This window comes from Vidua chalybeata, chromosome 6, assembly GCF_026979565.1.
Source record: "Vidua chalybeata isolate OUT-0048 chromosome 6, bVidCha1 merged haplotype, whole genome shotgun sequence".
Classification (NCBI taxonomy): Eukaryota; Metazoa; Chordata; class Aves; order Passeriformes; family Viduidae; genus Vidua; species Vidua chalybeata.
The window spans coordinates 3287783-3302820 of NC_071535.1; the positions used below are offsets into that span (position 1 = coordinate 3287783).

The 15038-nt window shown below is 51.5% G+C and overlaps 1 protein-coding gene across 6 annotated transcripts in view; it reads left to right on the forward strand.

The window, feature by feature from the left end:
* Positions 1–4077: 4077 nt before the first annotated feature.
* The window catches only part of SAMD4A (sterile alpha motif domain containing 4A), a 98718-nt gene continuing 87757 nt past the window's right edge, over positions 4078–15038 (forward strand). For 2 of the 6 annotated variants that reach the window (XR_008431419.1, XM_053945510.1), the window contains exons 1-2: positions 4078–4234; positions 4530–5130. Coding sequence is in view for 5 of the 6 variants with exons in the window: in XM_053945510.1 (XP_053801485.1) it covers positions 4935–5130 (196 nt within the window). In the remaining variant the exon portion in view is untranslated. The remainder of the gene's footprint in view (positions 4235–4529; positions 5131–15038) is intronic. The other 4 variants (XM_053945512.1, XM_053945514.1, XM_053945511.1 and 1 more) reach the window with 3 other exon arrangements.

Sequence of the window (15038 nt, forward strand, 5' to 3'; positions counted from 1 at the left end):
TTTCCCTTTCAGATCTGTGGTCACTGCTCAAACCAGAGGGTTAAATGTGCTTTTCCTACCAGCCCTCATCCTCCATCACCCAGTGATCACTGCCTCCAGCATCAAAGGTGTCAGGCCCTGCTGCTTTCACCAGGATTTGGGCTGTGCAACACTTCATTTTCTACTAACAGGGCTTAAGAAGCAGTGGTTGTATATCCACACTGAGAGCTGATCCATGTGGAAGATCATGTTAAGGCTGGAAGATGGTCTTTAAAGTCCCTTCCAACCCAAATCCTTCAAGGATTCTGTGATTTTTTAATGTCTGCCTCATCCAGTTTGGAAATACAGACCCACATAGGTTTTATTTTTTGCTTTTTATTTTTAATTTTATTCTATTTCTTTTTGGTGTGAGTTTGCTTTTCGACGGGTGTTCTTCTGTGTGAATTTTACAGCTCCACTTCACCACCCAAGGTGAGGGAAATGCTGCCATCCCAGTGGCCAATTCCAACACTGTGTTTAGGAGCAAGTGGAAGTGATGTTGTATTTCATTATCTCAGCCTGCTTACCATGGTATTTTCACTAATATTTGGGCTTAATGAGCTAGGAAATCTGGGCCATTGTGTGCTGGTGGATACACTCATCCTTTCTTCAGCTAAATATGTTATCAGATAGCTTCCACAGAGATGAGCAACTGCTTCCTTTGAACTCGAGAATCGTCAGGATTCACTAATTTGCTTAGACCACCTGCTTGGCTAATATTACTACAGGCCTCTTATTTTCCCTCTGAAATGGTAAACAAAAATCTAAATGTTGCAGTACCGACCCTGGAGATGAGGAGGCTGAGGGGAGACCTCATGGAGGGTGCAGCTTCGATCTCTGCTCTCTATGGCAGTGACAGGGAGTGGCTGGAGCTGTGTCAGGGCAGGTTTAGGTTGGATATCAGGAAAAGTTCTTCCCCCAGAGGGTGGTGGGGTACTGAACAGGCTCCCCAGGGAATGGTCACAGCTCCAAGGCTGCTAGAGCTCCAGGAGCATTTGGACAATGCCCTCAGGCACAGGGTGGGATTACTGGGGAGTCTGTGCAGGGCTGGGAGCTGGACTGGATGATCCCTGTGGGTCCCTTCCAGCTCAGGATATTCTGTGATTCCATGACCCACCCCAGCCCAGCATCTGCTCTGCCCCAGCCCACAACAACACGGACAATGCACAGCCCCACTAACAGCCTCTGCTTCCTACCCAGGGACTTGCAGCCCTGCAGAAATGCTCCAGCTGGAGCTGCAAAGATCCCAAGGTCCCACAGGAATTACCTTATAAAAGAGAATTACCCTGCTTCTCCACTCAATCTGCCTTGTGTTTTGCATGGGGTGTCTTTGCTCCCAGGACACGTGGTCTGCACTTTGGATTCTCCATCTGCCGGGAAGAGAGTTGGCCACGGGGGTGTTGGTGAGTGCCCCCACTGCAGTCAGGGAAGGAGATTTGCTCCCAGCCAGCTTGAGGATCCTTCTTCCATCGCACGGATCTGCACGGGCACCCGCCCTGCAGAGCACGGAATGCAGCAAGGAATTTCTTCCACGGGTCACAGATCTGTTTTTTAATTACCATAGAAACCTCCAAACATCAGGCGTGTGCTGTTACGTCAGGGTCTCACTCCTCCACAGCTGCCTCCTTGGGACATTCTGGGGAACGGGAACTGTGGGGTCCTAAATTCTGGGTGATTATTTTTGGATTAATTAGTAAGCATCGTCTTGGTGTCTCCCGGAGCACAGGATAGAAACCGTGGCTTTGGTCCTTTTACTCTTTTCCTCCAGAGTTTGCTGGTGTGGGGGGACACCGTTTCCCACCGCCCTGCCCAGCCTCACAGAAGGATGCGTTTGCTGCTTCAGCCCTAAATATCCTTCCCATCGCTGCCGTTCCCACTTTAGACATGCAAAATGCAAAACCTGGGAGGCGTTCTTGGCACAGCCAGCTTGGCAACCCTTAAATTAGCGGGGTGTGAGCCCGCGGCGTTCCCACCCGGAGCGCCTCGTGCCGCGGGAGCCTCGCTCCGCGTTCCCGCGCGAGACGCGCACCCGGCGCGGCAGATGGTGCATCCTCACGGCTCCACGGCCATCCCAAAGCACACCCCGACAGCGACAGGGCTGCCAGCACTTAGGTGAGGGGAAAGGGGCTCCTTGGTGGAGCATTTATTGGGATGGAGCCGGAGGACGAGGCAGATGGCCGGGGTTTGTTGGCAGGGAACTCCTGTTTGTTTAATTAGTCACCAGACAGACTGAGAGCTAAAAGCAAACTCCAAGTGTGGTGAGATGAACCATTTGCACTCGATGTCTACCTGATCCTCATCTCATCATCCTGCAGTGGGATCGATGCTCCAGCACACGGGACCAGGTGTTCCCGGTGATTTTGGGTGGCCTTTGTTTCCCCACTGCTATTTTTCACCCCAAAAAGGGCAGATTCAGACACGTGTAGCTTTAAAAGCAACCAAAGGATGCACAAACATGGAGTTTTCCTTTCTTCAGCCCCCACCAGAGCACACAGCCACTGGTAGGGGATGGATTTCTACAGCAGCTCCAAGAGAGCTGAAGAGGGACTTTGGACAAGGGATGGAGGGACAGGACAAGGGGGAATGGGTTCCACTGCCAGAGGACAGGGATGGGTGGGATATTGGGAATTGGGAATTCCTGGCTGGGAGGGTGGTGAGGCCCTGGCACAGGGTGCCCAAAGAAGCTGTGGCTGCCCCTGGATCTCTGGAAGTGTCCAAGGCCAGGCTGGACGGGACTTGGAGCAATCTGGGACAGTGGAAAGTGTCCCTGCCCATGGCAGGGGTTTGGAATGGGATGGGCTTTAAGATCTGGGATTCTGTGACTCACTGGTGGAGGGGTTCAGCCCCCCCTTTGCCATGATCTCATCATGTCTCCTTCCCAGACCATGTCCTGGCACCTGGGCTGTCTCCTAACTCTGAGCTTCTCCGTCCTCAAAGTGATGAGGGCAGGGAGATGCTGCAAAGGCAGAATCATGGGGTCATAGAATTGTTAAGGTTGGAAAAGCCCTCTAAGATCACCGAGTCCAGCCATTCCCTCAGCACTGCCAAGGCCAACACTGACCCCTGTCCCCAGGTGTCACATCCACACAGCTTTTAAATCCCTCCAGGGATGGGGACTCCACACTGCACTGGAGAGGTACCAGTGTCACTTGTTCCTGAGCACGGATCACATTTTCTGGGGACTCCTAAAGGGGTTCTGAGCTGGAGAGACACTTTGGACAACAGCCTGAATTGACAAGACAAGAAGAAATGGCTTAAAACTGACTGGTACTCCCACAAATAAAAAGCCCACAGATAAAATCGCTTTACACCTTTATTTTTGCTTTATAAAATATTTGATTATGCTCAGTATTCGATGCCTTCTTGCAAACACTTGTGCTTAGGGGTTTTTTTTCCCCCATTTCCCTTCTTGTAATTCTCTTGAAATGGGATGGAAATAAAAGAAAAAAAAAAACTTAAAGGGAAAAAAGAAAGGAAATAAATGAGAAATGGGAAAGGGAAATATAATCTGCACAGGAAATGATAACCCAAACACAAATCCTGTCTCTGCACGCTTGGTGGGGTTAAATCCATGTATATTTAACACGTATATCGAATATGCAAAACTCTGGGGGAAAAAAAAAAAAAAAGTTTTAAAAATTACCATTTGGGGACGAGGCCACATCCACCAGAGCCCAAAGCGGCGCTTCCCCCCCCCCCCCCCCCCCCAAAATATCCCCCCCTGCCATTACCCCGCAGCCCGCTAGAGGGTGGTTTCCTCCAGCGGGAGCTCCGCGGGCCGGCTGCGGCGCGGGGAGGGGATCCGGAGAGTGTTTTCCAGCATTCCCTGTGCGGGAGGAGCGCCCAAAATCCCCGGGGGGAGTGGCAGAAAGGGGCGGGGGGGGGGACAGAGGGGACACACGGGGGACGCGCGTCCCCCTCGGGCTCCCCGCTCCGCCGCGCGGCTCGGCCCCGCCCACCCTCCGATGACGTCACCCGTATGCAAATGAGCGGCATGGGGGAGCAGGGGCCCGGCGCGCGGCCGGGCTCAGTCTCGCGCCGCGGAGCGCGCGCGCGCCCCCCCCTCCCTCCCCCCCTTCTCCCCTCTTTCCCTTTTCCCTTTTCCCGCCTCCTTCCCTCGTTTTCCCCCCCCTTCATCCCATGGACATGGCACGGCCACCTTAAAAACGCCGCGCCGCCCCCTCCTCCCCCGATCGCCGGGGCCGGTATGAGTCAGGTGAGTGTGTTTTTATACGGAGTGTGTGTGTGCGGGGGAGAACTTTTTTTTTTTTTATTTTTTTTGGGGGGGGGGGACGGGACTGTGCCGCAGTGGAGGGGGGATTGTGCTGGGTGCTCCCCCCCCCCCCCCATCCCAAATGGCGGTGCTGGATGTGGGGGGATCGCGGTGACGGCGGGGGAATGCGCGTTGGATGGGGAGTGGGAGGAAGGCAACGGGCTGAGTGCGAGCCTTCCTCTCCATCCTCCTCGTCCTCCTGCAGCCCCCCTGACGCCCCCTCCTCTCTCTGTTCCAGGTGTGAAGCCCCCGCCGGGAGGAGGTCTTTGCCCTCGTTGGCTGCAGCTCTGACGCTGGGATTTTCCTTTTTTTGGCTTTTTAAATTTTTTTTTTTTTTTTTCGGCCCCACCACCTCCCTCCTTCCCTCCCTCGCTCCCTCCCTCCAGGAATCCAGCGCTGCACCGAAGCCAGAAGAGAGGGAGCAAAACCCAGCCCAGGCCGAGAGCTGCGTCCAGAAACCAAACCCGCCCTTCGCGTCGCAAAGGAGATTTTTTTTTTTTTTTTTAAATCATCACTATTATTATTATTATTATTTTTATTTTTAATACCCCTGACCCGAGCACGGTGGCGGCAGCGGCGCCGGGGCAGGGAGGCTGTCCCGGTTATTTATTCTCTCCCCGCAGAGCTGTCCCTCCGGCTCACCATGATGTTCCGAGACCAGGTTGGCGTGCTGGCCGGGTGGTTCAAGGGCTGGAACGAGTGCGAGCAGACTGTTGCGCTGCTCTCCCTGCTCAAACGCGTCAGCCGGACCCAGGCTCGCTTCCTCCAGCTCTGCCTCGAGCATTCCCTGGCAGACTGCACCGAGCTCCACATCCTCGAAGGGGAGGCGAACAACCCCGGTGAGTGCTGGCGTTTGCTGCGAGCCTTCTCGGGCGGTGCTCTAATGCCGTCGAAATTAAAAAAAAAAAAAAAAAAAACAAACAAAAAACCAACCCCAAGAAACGGGTGCGGTTTGGGAGCCGGGGGGCTCCCCCAGCTCGGTTGCGGGAACGGCTTCTCTGCTCACGTTTTTTATTTTCCAAACGGGGTTTGGCTTATTGCAGTTTGGTTTTTCACAGCAAACTACTCCGCTCCATGGCGTGGTGTAACTACGGTAGCATGAATGATTGGTGGGTTTTTTTTTTTTTTTTTTTTTCCCCCGTGCCCCCCCTTCCTCCTTCCATGCAGTTTCCTGTGAAATAAGTAAGTCAGGTCACGTAGAGTCTGGATTTTCTAGGCTTCTTTTGGGCAACGTGGCTTGCTTTGCTCTCTGCAACATGCAGAAGCAGCCCATCGCTACCTCAGACGAACTGTTATTGTATAAAGGTCTGGGCAACTGGCTTATCCTTTTTTTTTTTTTTTTTTTTTTTTTCCTGTTAAATGTGGCAATTCCTATTTCATCATTCAGATCCTGTTTGGACGCATTTTTTTCCTGCGGCTCTGAATACCCCCTTGTGTTTCAGCAGAGCTCTGAGAAAATATGAGTGGACTGTTTCATGTTACTGAGCGTGCAGGGTGCAGGACAGAAAACGTGCGTGGCTACCGAAAGTGTTATTTTTCTTTTATTTATTTGCCATTACAAGTTGCTCAACTCCTCCGAAGTAAATGGGAGTTGGGGCAGGATGGGAATGGCACAAGCGCCGTGCGAATTGCGCCGTGTGTTCCCGTATTTATTTACGGGGGGTGTGTTACAGATGTGTGCCTTCCTAAGTGTGGATGTACGCAGGGATGCAAGTTGCTTAAAGTAGAGTTTTTGTAACACAGAGGATCAGCCGGGAAGGCAAAATGCCATTTAGTTGCGCAGTTCTGTTTCTCCAACACCTCTCAAAAAAAAAAAAAAAAAAAAAACCCAAACAAACAAAAAAAAAAAAAATCCCGCAACCCATAAAAAGCAAAGCAAGCTCCCCATTCCTAAGCACCAAAATCGCAGGGGGCTGGAAGCTGTTGGGTTTTGGGCTGTGCGTGGCAGAGCAGCGCCGGGGAGCGGCCGGCTGCGCTCCGTGATGGGTGGAAATCTTGCGGCCGGATCCCGAACAGAGCCCCCGGTGTGGACGGGGCGGGAGGAATGCAGGGTCCTTCTCCAGCTGTTCCCTATTAGAGCACCGAGCCGGCAGGATTTGGCAGCTGCCTGTGTGCTGCCATTTGATGACAAGGTCCAGCGCAGCGCCGTGTTCCACCGAGGACGGATTTAAGCCCTTCTGCAGGAAACCGAGCCTGGAGCTGCTCCGGCGCAAAGGGATCGGGGCTGGCTTCAGGGGAGCGAGGCTGGAATTGGCCGTTCCCTTATATAGCTCGCAGGAATGAGAGGGAGGAATGCTGCCGAGTGCGTCTGAGCGCAATACTGCTGCTTTTATAAACAGCTGAAGGGATGAACCTCATCCATCCCTTTGGGTGGGGAGGCCCCGGGCAGGGGGGGGGGGGCGGGAGGGAACACATTCTCCAAACTCGGCTGCTCCTGGATAAATCTGCAGCTTCCCGTGCCAGCTTCAGCACAGGTTTGCTGCGATTCCCTCTGCGAGTTGGTGTGAGCAATATATTTTTAATTTTTTTTTTTTTTTTTAATTTTAATCAGCATCTCAGCTTTTCATTCCAGCTGTGGGTTTGGCAATAGCCGTGTCCCCTCGGTCGGCCAGGGACTTGGAGGGGGGTGATTTGCCTCCTGCCACCAGGAAAGGCGAATTGTGCAGGAAAACAGGGCTCTGAAGTGGTCCTGGACACAGAGTCACATAGGGCCACCTGTGTGGTGGCATTTTCTCAGTGTAAGCCTGGGTGCAGACCAGGGGTTGGGCCCTTCCCATCTCCACTCGTGTGAGCAATCCCTGCTTGCCCCTGTAATCCCGGTGACCTTGCTTGGCGCGCGGATTTCTCCTGCGTGCAGAGCTTGGCATCCAGCCTCCTGCCTGGCCCTCGCTGCGTTGGTGGAGCTGCCTGAGCTCTCCCTGGCGTGCCTTCCAAAAACGATCTCTTCCTCCGGGGCATTCGTAACTCCAGTGCCAAAACCTGGATCTGTTGAGTTCCTCTTTCTCGCCAAGCATCCCCTCTGTATGGCTTTCCCTTGGGATGGACGTATCCATGCATCCTGCAGAGCAGGACACGCGCTTTTCCAGGCAATCCTGTTGCAGTGTAGGGAAGTTCAGCTGAGATTTGTAACCAGGCTCAGTTAGGGAAGTAGCTTTTAGTCTCCTGTGTTAGTCCTGCCTTCCTAAAACCACCTGTATTCCTTAAATCACTCCCGTTCCACGCCTGTTTGGCAGTCTGGCACTTGTCACTTGCCTGGCAGTGGAATCACACCAAGTCCTGAACAGCAACGTCATCATCAAACCTTGCATTACTCGTTACTCTTTGAATCCTGGTGTTTGCATTACTGATTTAGGCTCGATTCTTTCCTGGGCTGGGGCCTGAGGTGGCTCCTGATACATTTTCCTGGTGTTTGCTGACTTGGAAATAGTGGCTCCCTGCTTGTAGGTGTCCCACTGGTATCCCTGGTCTGGGGGCTGTAAGGCAGGGGGTGTTCCCTTTCTGTGAAATCCACAGTCTGGGAAGGGGTGTCACCAGCTGAGTGTAAGCTGCTGGGCTCATGTCCTGGAGCAGGTGTTGGAATTACGCTGGCTCCTGGTGAGAATTGAGTTGTTTCATGCATGCAGGACCTGCTGCTTGTCCCAACCCTGTGGGAAGGTGGGAAAGCTGGAATTTACTCCTAGGTGTGATGGTCCTTAGGAGGAGGTGGCAGCCCTGCTGTGGTCCGTGGTGGATGAGCACCATCCTTGGAAATATCACCAACAGCAGAGATCAGGGTCCCAAAGGGAGCCCAGAGCTCAGAGATCCTCTCTGACTGGTGGTGCTGGGCTCAGAGCCTTCAGGTGTGTGCACCAGGAGTGGAGGAAAACCCATTTCAGCAAAGGTGTCCAGGTTGTTTCTTGCCTGGTAGACTCAAGATGAGAAGTCTTGATGAATGGCAGATGTGATGGGAAAACTCAAGGAAGAAAAAATTTGTAACTGGTTAATTGCCACAGAGAAGCAAGTATATTTAGTTTGAAGGAGTTCTATCTTGGTGGTTTTTTTCCAAGTGTGAGGGTATTTTCATAGTGACCGCCAATCTGTCCTCATCAGTACTGCAAACCCCAGGTGGCTCAGCTGTGTATGACCCTCAGGAAGCCCTGAGGATCCTCCTGATTCTCTGGTTCCCTGCCTGAGCCTGGAGGGGTGGGTGTAACCTTGTTGCCAGCCTCAGATGTCTTGCAGGAAGCTTGCACTGGTGTCTGGGGGCACACGGAGGTGTTGGGGCTGCAAGACCACCTGCAATGCATTGCTTGGTTATAAAGGGAAAATAGGAGTGGGAAGCAAACATGGAAGGACATCTACACATTCTTTAGGTGAAAATGTACAGCTTGGGACTGTCCCACACAGTGGCTTCACTGAGCTTTAATGGTTTAAACTGGTGAGGAGCGTGGGTTGTTGCTAATTCAATTTGAGCGTGAATGGCTTGGTCTGCTGAGAAGGAGGAGAATATGGAAACCATATCATCCGTGCACAGAAATAGAAGTTTCAGGTATTGCACAGCACTATTTAAAAGCCTGCTATAACTTCCTTCCTTCCTTCCAGCCTGGCCTTGCTGGGCAGCTTCAGTCCCAGCTGCTCGGAGCCGTCAGGACGCGCTGACCTCCTCTAAGCTACCAGTAAAGGTCAGGCAGGAGTGGGGTGAGCCTTGTGGTGGGAATGGGACCTGTGCTCCTCCCGGGGCACCCAGGGGTGCTGGGGATGGCTGCTCTGCGGGCTGCAGACCCAGTGAGGAGATGTGGGGGCTGTGTCCATACCACATGGTCTGTAGGCTTTGGGCATTGAGTGCAGAATCTGCTTTCATCTACTCCAGCACCCCTCTGCAGTTTGTTCCCAAGGCAGTCCCACATCCGCCCCACCAGCCCTGGCTTCCTCATTCCTGCAAGGTTGACAAAAGTGCCCAAAGACTCCTGTAGGTCCTCCAGGTGTCCAGACACCCACGTGCACTGATGGAAGCAGTGACAGCTTTAAGCTCTTGGCCTTAAAGGACAACAAGCTTTCTCTGGCCTGTGCACAGGACATTAACTGCTCCATATGTTATGGCCAAAATCTTTATTTCATTTCAGCAGGCTGTCAGGTATCACAAGGGGAGCATCAGGATGACCCAGATTCCTCATCCTGAGAAGGACTGGCCAGAGGAAGAGACAAGGGTTGCAGGGAGCTGTAATGTCTTTTAATAGACCAAGTGATGCAGCTGGAAAAAATGGCCAAGCATGAAGGTGCACCAGCTCAAAGGAGGGCTTGTGTGATTGTGTTTTTTTTTTTTTTCCCAACTGTACCAGCTGGTCTATTAAAAGGTATTACATATTCCTGCAGACCTTGCTGCTTATATCCTTAGCTCCCTGTGGCTCCAGCCCTGCATCTGTTGCTGCCACCCCAGCCACAGACAGTCTCCCAGCCCATCAGGAAGCTGCTACCCTTGCACTGTGCAAATTTGGTAGTTCATCCCCGATGGCCCCCACTGATGGCAAATCATCCAGTGCCCTGTTTGAGGGTGTTTCCCATTAAAAAAAAAAAAATGTTTCTTGGCTTACAGTTGCATTGCAATGCTGAGCTCTGGTTTAAATGTCCTTGGGCTGTGTGAGGGCATTGCTGGGCTGTCACACAGTGGGACTGGAGGAGCCCAGGAGGAGGATGGGGTGAGGAACTTAGCCTGTGCTTGCTGGATGTGATGTGGAATTCTAAGTGCAGGGCTGGACATTGGCTTTGTGTGGTCATTCCACACATTTGTCTCTGCCTGGAGAGGGATGTGAGCAGCCCTGCTGGCTCTGCTTATTAAAAATTAGGAGCTGAGACTCCTAAATGGAGAGATCACAGACTCACAGAAGGGTTGGAAGGGACCTGAAAGATTATCTTGCTGAAACCCCTCAGACAGGGACAGCTTCCACCAGACCAGGCTGCTCAGAGTTCCATCCAGCCTGGTCCTGAGCATTCCCAGGGACGGGACAGCCCCAGCTTCTCTGGGTGACCTGGGCAAGCCTCAGATCTGCTGAGCTGACACTTGCTTTTAGCCTGCCTGCTGCTGCTTGACCTGCTGCCACACATCTTTCCCAGGTTTTGTTTGTAAACCTGAGGGCTAAAAGCTATCAGTGCTGAGGTTTTTGGAAAATATCGAGGGTAGGGGTACAGAAGTACCAGAGTGGTGTTAGCCAGGGGCTTTGAGCCAGGCTACACACCCAGTGTTCTTTTGTGATTCAAAGCTATTTTTATTTTTAAGGATGCTTTCCAGAGTGGCTGTGGGAAGCACTGCAGGCTGCAGGCAGGTCTGTGGTGTGGCATTACAAAGGTTTCCTTTTGCTGTCCCCTTCACCCCAGTGCTGGGACCTACAGGAGACTCTTCTGGGCTTGCACTTTGCTCTTCTGTCTTTTCTCCTATTTGCTTAAAAACTCCCTCCCTTGTCGTTCCTGGCATGTGTCCCTTGCAGTAAAAGGAGTTCAGGAGACACTCCTGTGCCTGCTCCCGGAATTTTGCCAGCATGAATGACAAAGTCTCCTCCATTGGCAGAGCTAATGAGGGCCAGGTCTTTTGGATGGGGCGTGGCAGAGCTTGCCAGGGTGGTAAGTTTTAGGCAGTAATGCTTAAAATGGGAAGGAAAAAGTTAACTAATGGTAACAGTCTTGTTTTGCTGCCTGGAGCACAGTGTGGTGTCAGAGGGCTGCTCATGGGTGGGCTGCTTTCTCCCAGAGACCTTTCCATACTTTGCAGTGTCCTTTTAACCATTTTCTCAGGTAGTTCAGTGAGGGGCCTGATGCCAGGGTTCATTTCCTCACTGACTTCAACTGGGAAAAATCCCATTGCTGGAGTGCATGTGAAAGAGGCAGGGAAGCATTTCTGAGCTGGAATTCTCTGCCTGGACCAGCTTGTTCCTTGGTTCCTTCTGCGCACGTATCTTGTATTTGTGCTTGGAAAAGCAGCAGAGCTGAAGTTCCTTCTCTCCTACCAGAGTGGGTGCAGGGAGGATGTTGGTGAAGGAGAGGAAGCACACAGAGCATCACTGTCAGGATACAGATTGATGGGAGAGGTCGAGAACAGCTTTAGATCAAGAGCTGAATGGGAACCAGCTGTAGAGCCATCAATTAAAATAATCTAGTTTGTGAATACACTTATCTGCAAACGAGATTAAATGGATGAGTGGGGAAAGCTCTCTGCTTGTAGCTCACACTGTTGCTGGTGGATGATCCTCTGCACAGTTGCATCCTTCGGCGTGTTAGACCTCCAAATCTGAGCAGAGCTTCATGCCTGTTTCACCAATTACATATTTGCAATTGGGGCAGTTGATTTTAAAGTAGTTGATGCTCCAGTCAGCTGTATTTTCCCACAGAGTTCCCCTGAAGCAGTTGAAGGTTGTGGATCATGGGAAGAATTCCCATCTCCCTACAATTTCTCAAGCTTTGCCCTTTCTTTTTCTCGTGTTCCATAAAAAAAAAAAAAAAAACCAAAAACAAACCACCTTGGTTCCGTTTGTGGCCCGTGAAAGCCACTTCTTACTGAGCTGGGAGTTGTGCTTGCAATCAGTGTAACTGAAATAGTGATTAGTGTGAACTCCAGCTTTATTTTAGGACGCATCCGTCAGTGCTTTAGCACTCCGAGCTCGTGTCTAGTGTTACCACAGATAACTGCTGGGAGAAAGGGCACCCCTGGCACTGCCACTGCACCCCAGCCCCGGGGCTGGGTTCATCACAGAGGGGAGCAGCTGCTGTACTGCAGGGCTGTGTTTTGGGGCTCCCACCTGATGGCCCCGGTTCCCTCCTCGCTTCTTGCACGGTTCCAGCTGAGTGCAGGAGCCCACACAAAGCACAGGTCGTTGTGTTTGAAGCTCTTTTTGTCTGCAGGGCGGTGGGATGAGCCCTCACATGAACTGTGTGTTTGTGCAAATCTACCTCTGAGTGGGCAGGTGCCCTTTGTATTTCCTATTTTCACCAAATAAACAAGACCATTACTACTTTACTAACTCTTGGTTACGTAAGAGCTGCTGAGGGATCTAGAAGAGGCTGCAGGTCTGATGCAAGGGATCCCCAGGCTTGCATGTTCATCCCTTTTCCCTTAAAAAATGCTGTGTTTAATCTTTCCAGTGCTCTGGTCCTAGGAAGAGACACAGAGATTTGCAGAGGTCATTGCTGAGTGCGGGCTGGGCAGTGGCAACCAGCCAAGCCAGTGGCTTTCCATCGTGGCCCAGTAATTACAAATAAAGTTGAGGTTGGAGTGAGCAGATCCGTTCCTGGCTTCCTCTTCCGCAGCAGATGCATTAAGTGGAAGGGCAGGAGCTCATCAAAACAGGGTTGGGATTCTCTGGTGGAGAAGGTGTTGCTGGCTGTTCTTTGGAAGGGGTTTTGTGGGCAGAGGGAGTTGTGTTTCTGGCACAGAGGGATTGCAAGCTGGATTTTCTCTGATGGGGCAGACCATGGGATGGTCTCACCCATAGCAGGACAGCTCTGCAGCTTGGTTTGCTCTGGTTCTGGGTGCTGAGCAGAAAATGAGCCTGGCTGGGGTGAGTGGGCCAGCTGCAGAGACAGAAACCCAGTTTGTTTTGTACCTGGCAGGACCTGGCTGTGTGAGGCAGGTGCATGAGCTTCTCCTGGCTCTCCATGCAGGAGACAAACACACCTGGCTGAAGCAGGAGGAGCTGGGAGTGAAGGATTTTCCAGCACAGGCTCACCCATGAAGATGCCCTGATCAGTGTGGGGCTTTCTGGATGTATTTACACACAGTGACTCCATGGCATGGCTGTATCAAGGGTTTTGGTGAAGGTGTCTGAATTTTACCCTGCTTTCTCTGATGGGCTCTGTGCAGGTGTGTGCTGCAGCACCTCAGCTGAGGCTTCCTGGGCTCAGCACTCCTGTCTGGAGCTTGCTGTAGATTTCTGCTCTCTGAGCTGAAGCCAGGGTGTAAACCATGTGTTTCTCTACCATTCACCCAGGCTGCTGCCCTTGGCAGGCCTCTCAGGGCATTTGCAGTGCTTGAGCTGCAGTGCAAACACTTTCTTGTGTTCTGCCAGAACAATCCACAGAGATTATTCTGTGGATTATTCTGGGGCAGAGAAAGGTGCTACCACAAATTCAGGGTCATTTTACGTTGTGGGCAAGGGTCTGTCCAAGGTGGAAAACACAGATGGGTGATGCTGATAGCTCTGTTGAACCAAGAGCTCAGCCAGCTCCTGCCACAACCCCTGCAAGCCTTCCCTGTTCCGTGCAGGAGCTGGATGTGGCCCAGCTTGTTGAGCTGTCATGCCTGGAGATGTTATTTTACTTAAAATAATGTTAATATTGTGACTGTCCTCTGCAGGATTCAGCAGCTCTGCTCCACTCTTTGCTCTCAAGCAAGGCTGCCCTGCTTTAGAAGCATGGGGTGCTTCAAAAAGCTTCTCTTCTGTTACTGATCCTCACAAATAATTAATTCCAGATTGCTTTTTTTTTTTTTTTTATAAATACAACTTGTTTCAGGCAAGCCACAGACCTGCCTTTCTTTTAAGCAGTTAGTTCTCCTGCTCCTTGGCTGTGCTGCTGCCTGGTGGGGAATGGGCATGTGCTGTGTTTGGAGTTTTAATTGTTGTTATAAGAAGAAATTGAGTGGGTGGATAAAACAGGGTTTAACCAGGTTTAGCCAGAAGCATCTTAAAACCCACTTTCCATGCTGCTGCATTTTTTTTTTTTTCTCCTGTGTTTTTAACCCTGAACATCACAGATCAGTTCTTCTTGTCACTGGGTTTTTCCTGTCGTCCCCTTTTCTCTGTCCCCTATCAGCAATGGGAATTGAAGAAGGAAGAAATTGGGGAGAGAAATGTGGAGGGAAAACCCCACAACATTTGTTGTGGTGAAACTTGGCTGATCTGACATTTACAAACAGAACACGGTGTTTCTGCAGCAGCTGCACTCTGTGTCCATACATTTTCCTGCTTTTCAGTTTTCCTGTTGGGATATTCCTCTTGTTCCTCATGCAGCAAACATCAATGTGATTTTTCTACCTTTTTTTCTGACTGTTCCCCAGTGTACTCAAGTTGCCACAGGGTCGGCTTGGTTCTGGGTAGGGTTTTTCTAAAATCTTAGAGTTGCAAAGAAGTGAATTATTAAAAAAAATACAAAGTCCCCTGGCTGTTTCCCTCCAGATAATGCAAACATAGATGAAATGTTGAGTTATAACTACCTGAGTGACCTTTTAAGATAAGAATTGTTATTGACTGGTGGTATTATGTTAAACTGATAAGAATTCTTTTTAGAAGAAGAGGAAAAAAAGCCCAACAAACCCTTCAGTAACCATAACAACTTACTCTGCAGTGCAGGGACAGCACACAGCTCCTTCCTGACACTGCTGCTGGGGGCTTGAGGGTGGCACCACAGGGATCCCATCCAGCAGCCCCTCAGGAAAACCTCCCCAGAGCTCCAGGCTGTGCTGTGAGGGATGCCCGAGATCACTTGGCTGCTCCTGCTGCTCTCAGCTCTCTAATTTTCATCATCTGTAGGGGATTTTAGCTGGAGGGTTGTGCTGAGGGTTTTGCTGCCGTGGGAGGGAGGGATGGGTGCTGGGAGCAGGAAGGATCACAAACTTCCAGAATGATTTGGGCTGGAAGGGACCTTAAAGCTCACCTTGTTCCAACCCCTGCGGGCAGGGACACCTTCCACTGTCCCAGGCTGCTCCAAGCCCTGTCCAGCCTGGCCTTGGACATTTCCAGGGGTCCACGGGCAGCCACAGCTTCTCTAGGCACCCTCTGCCAGC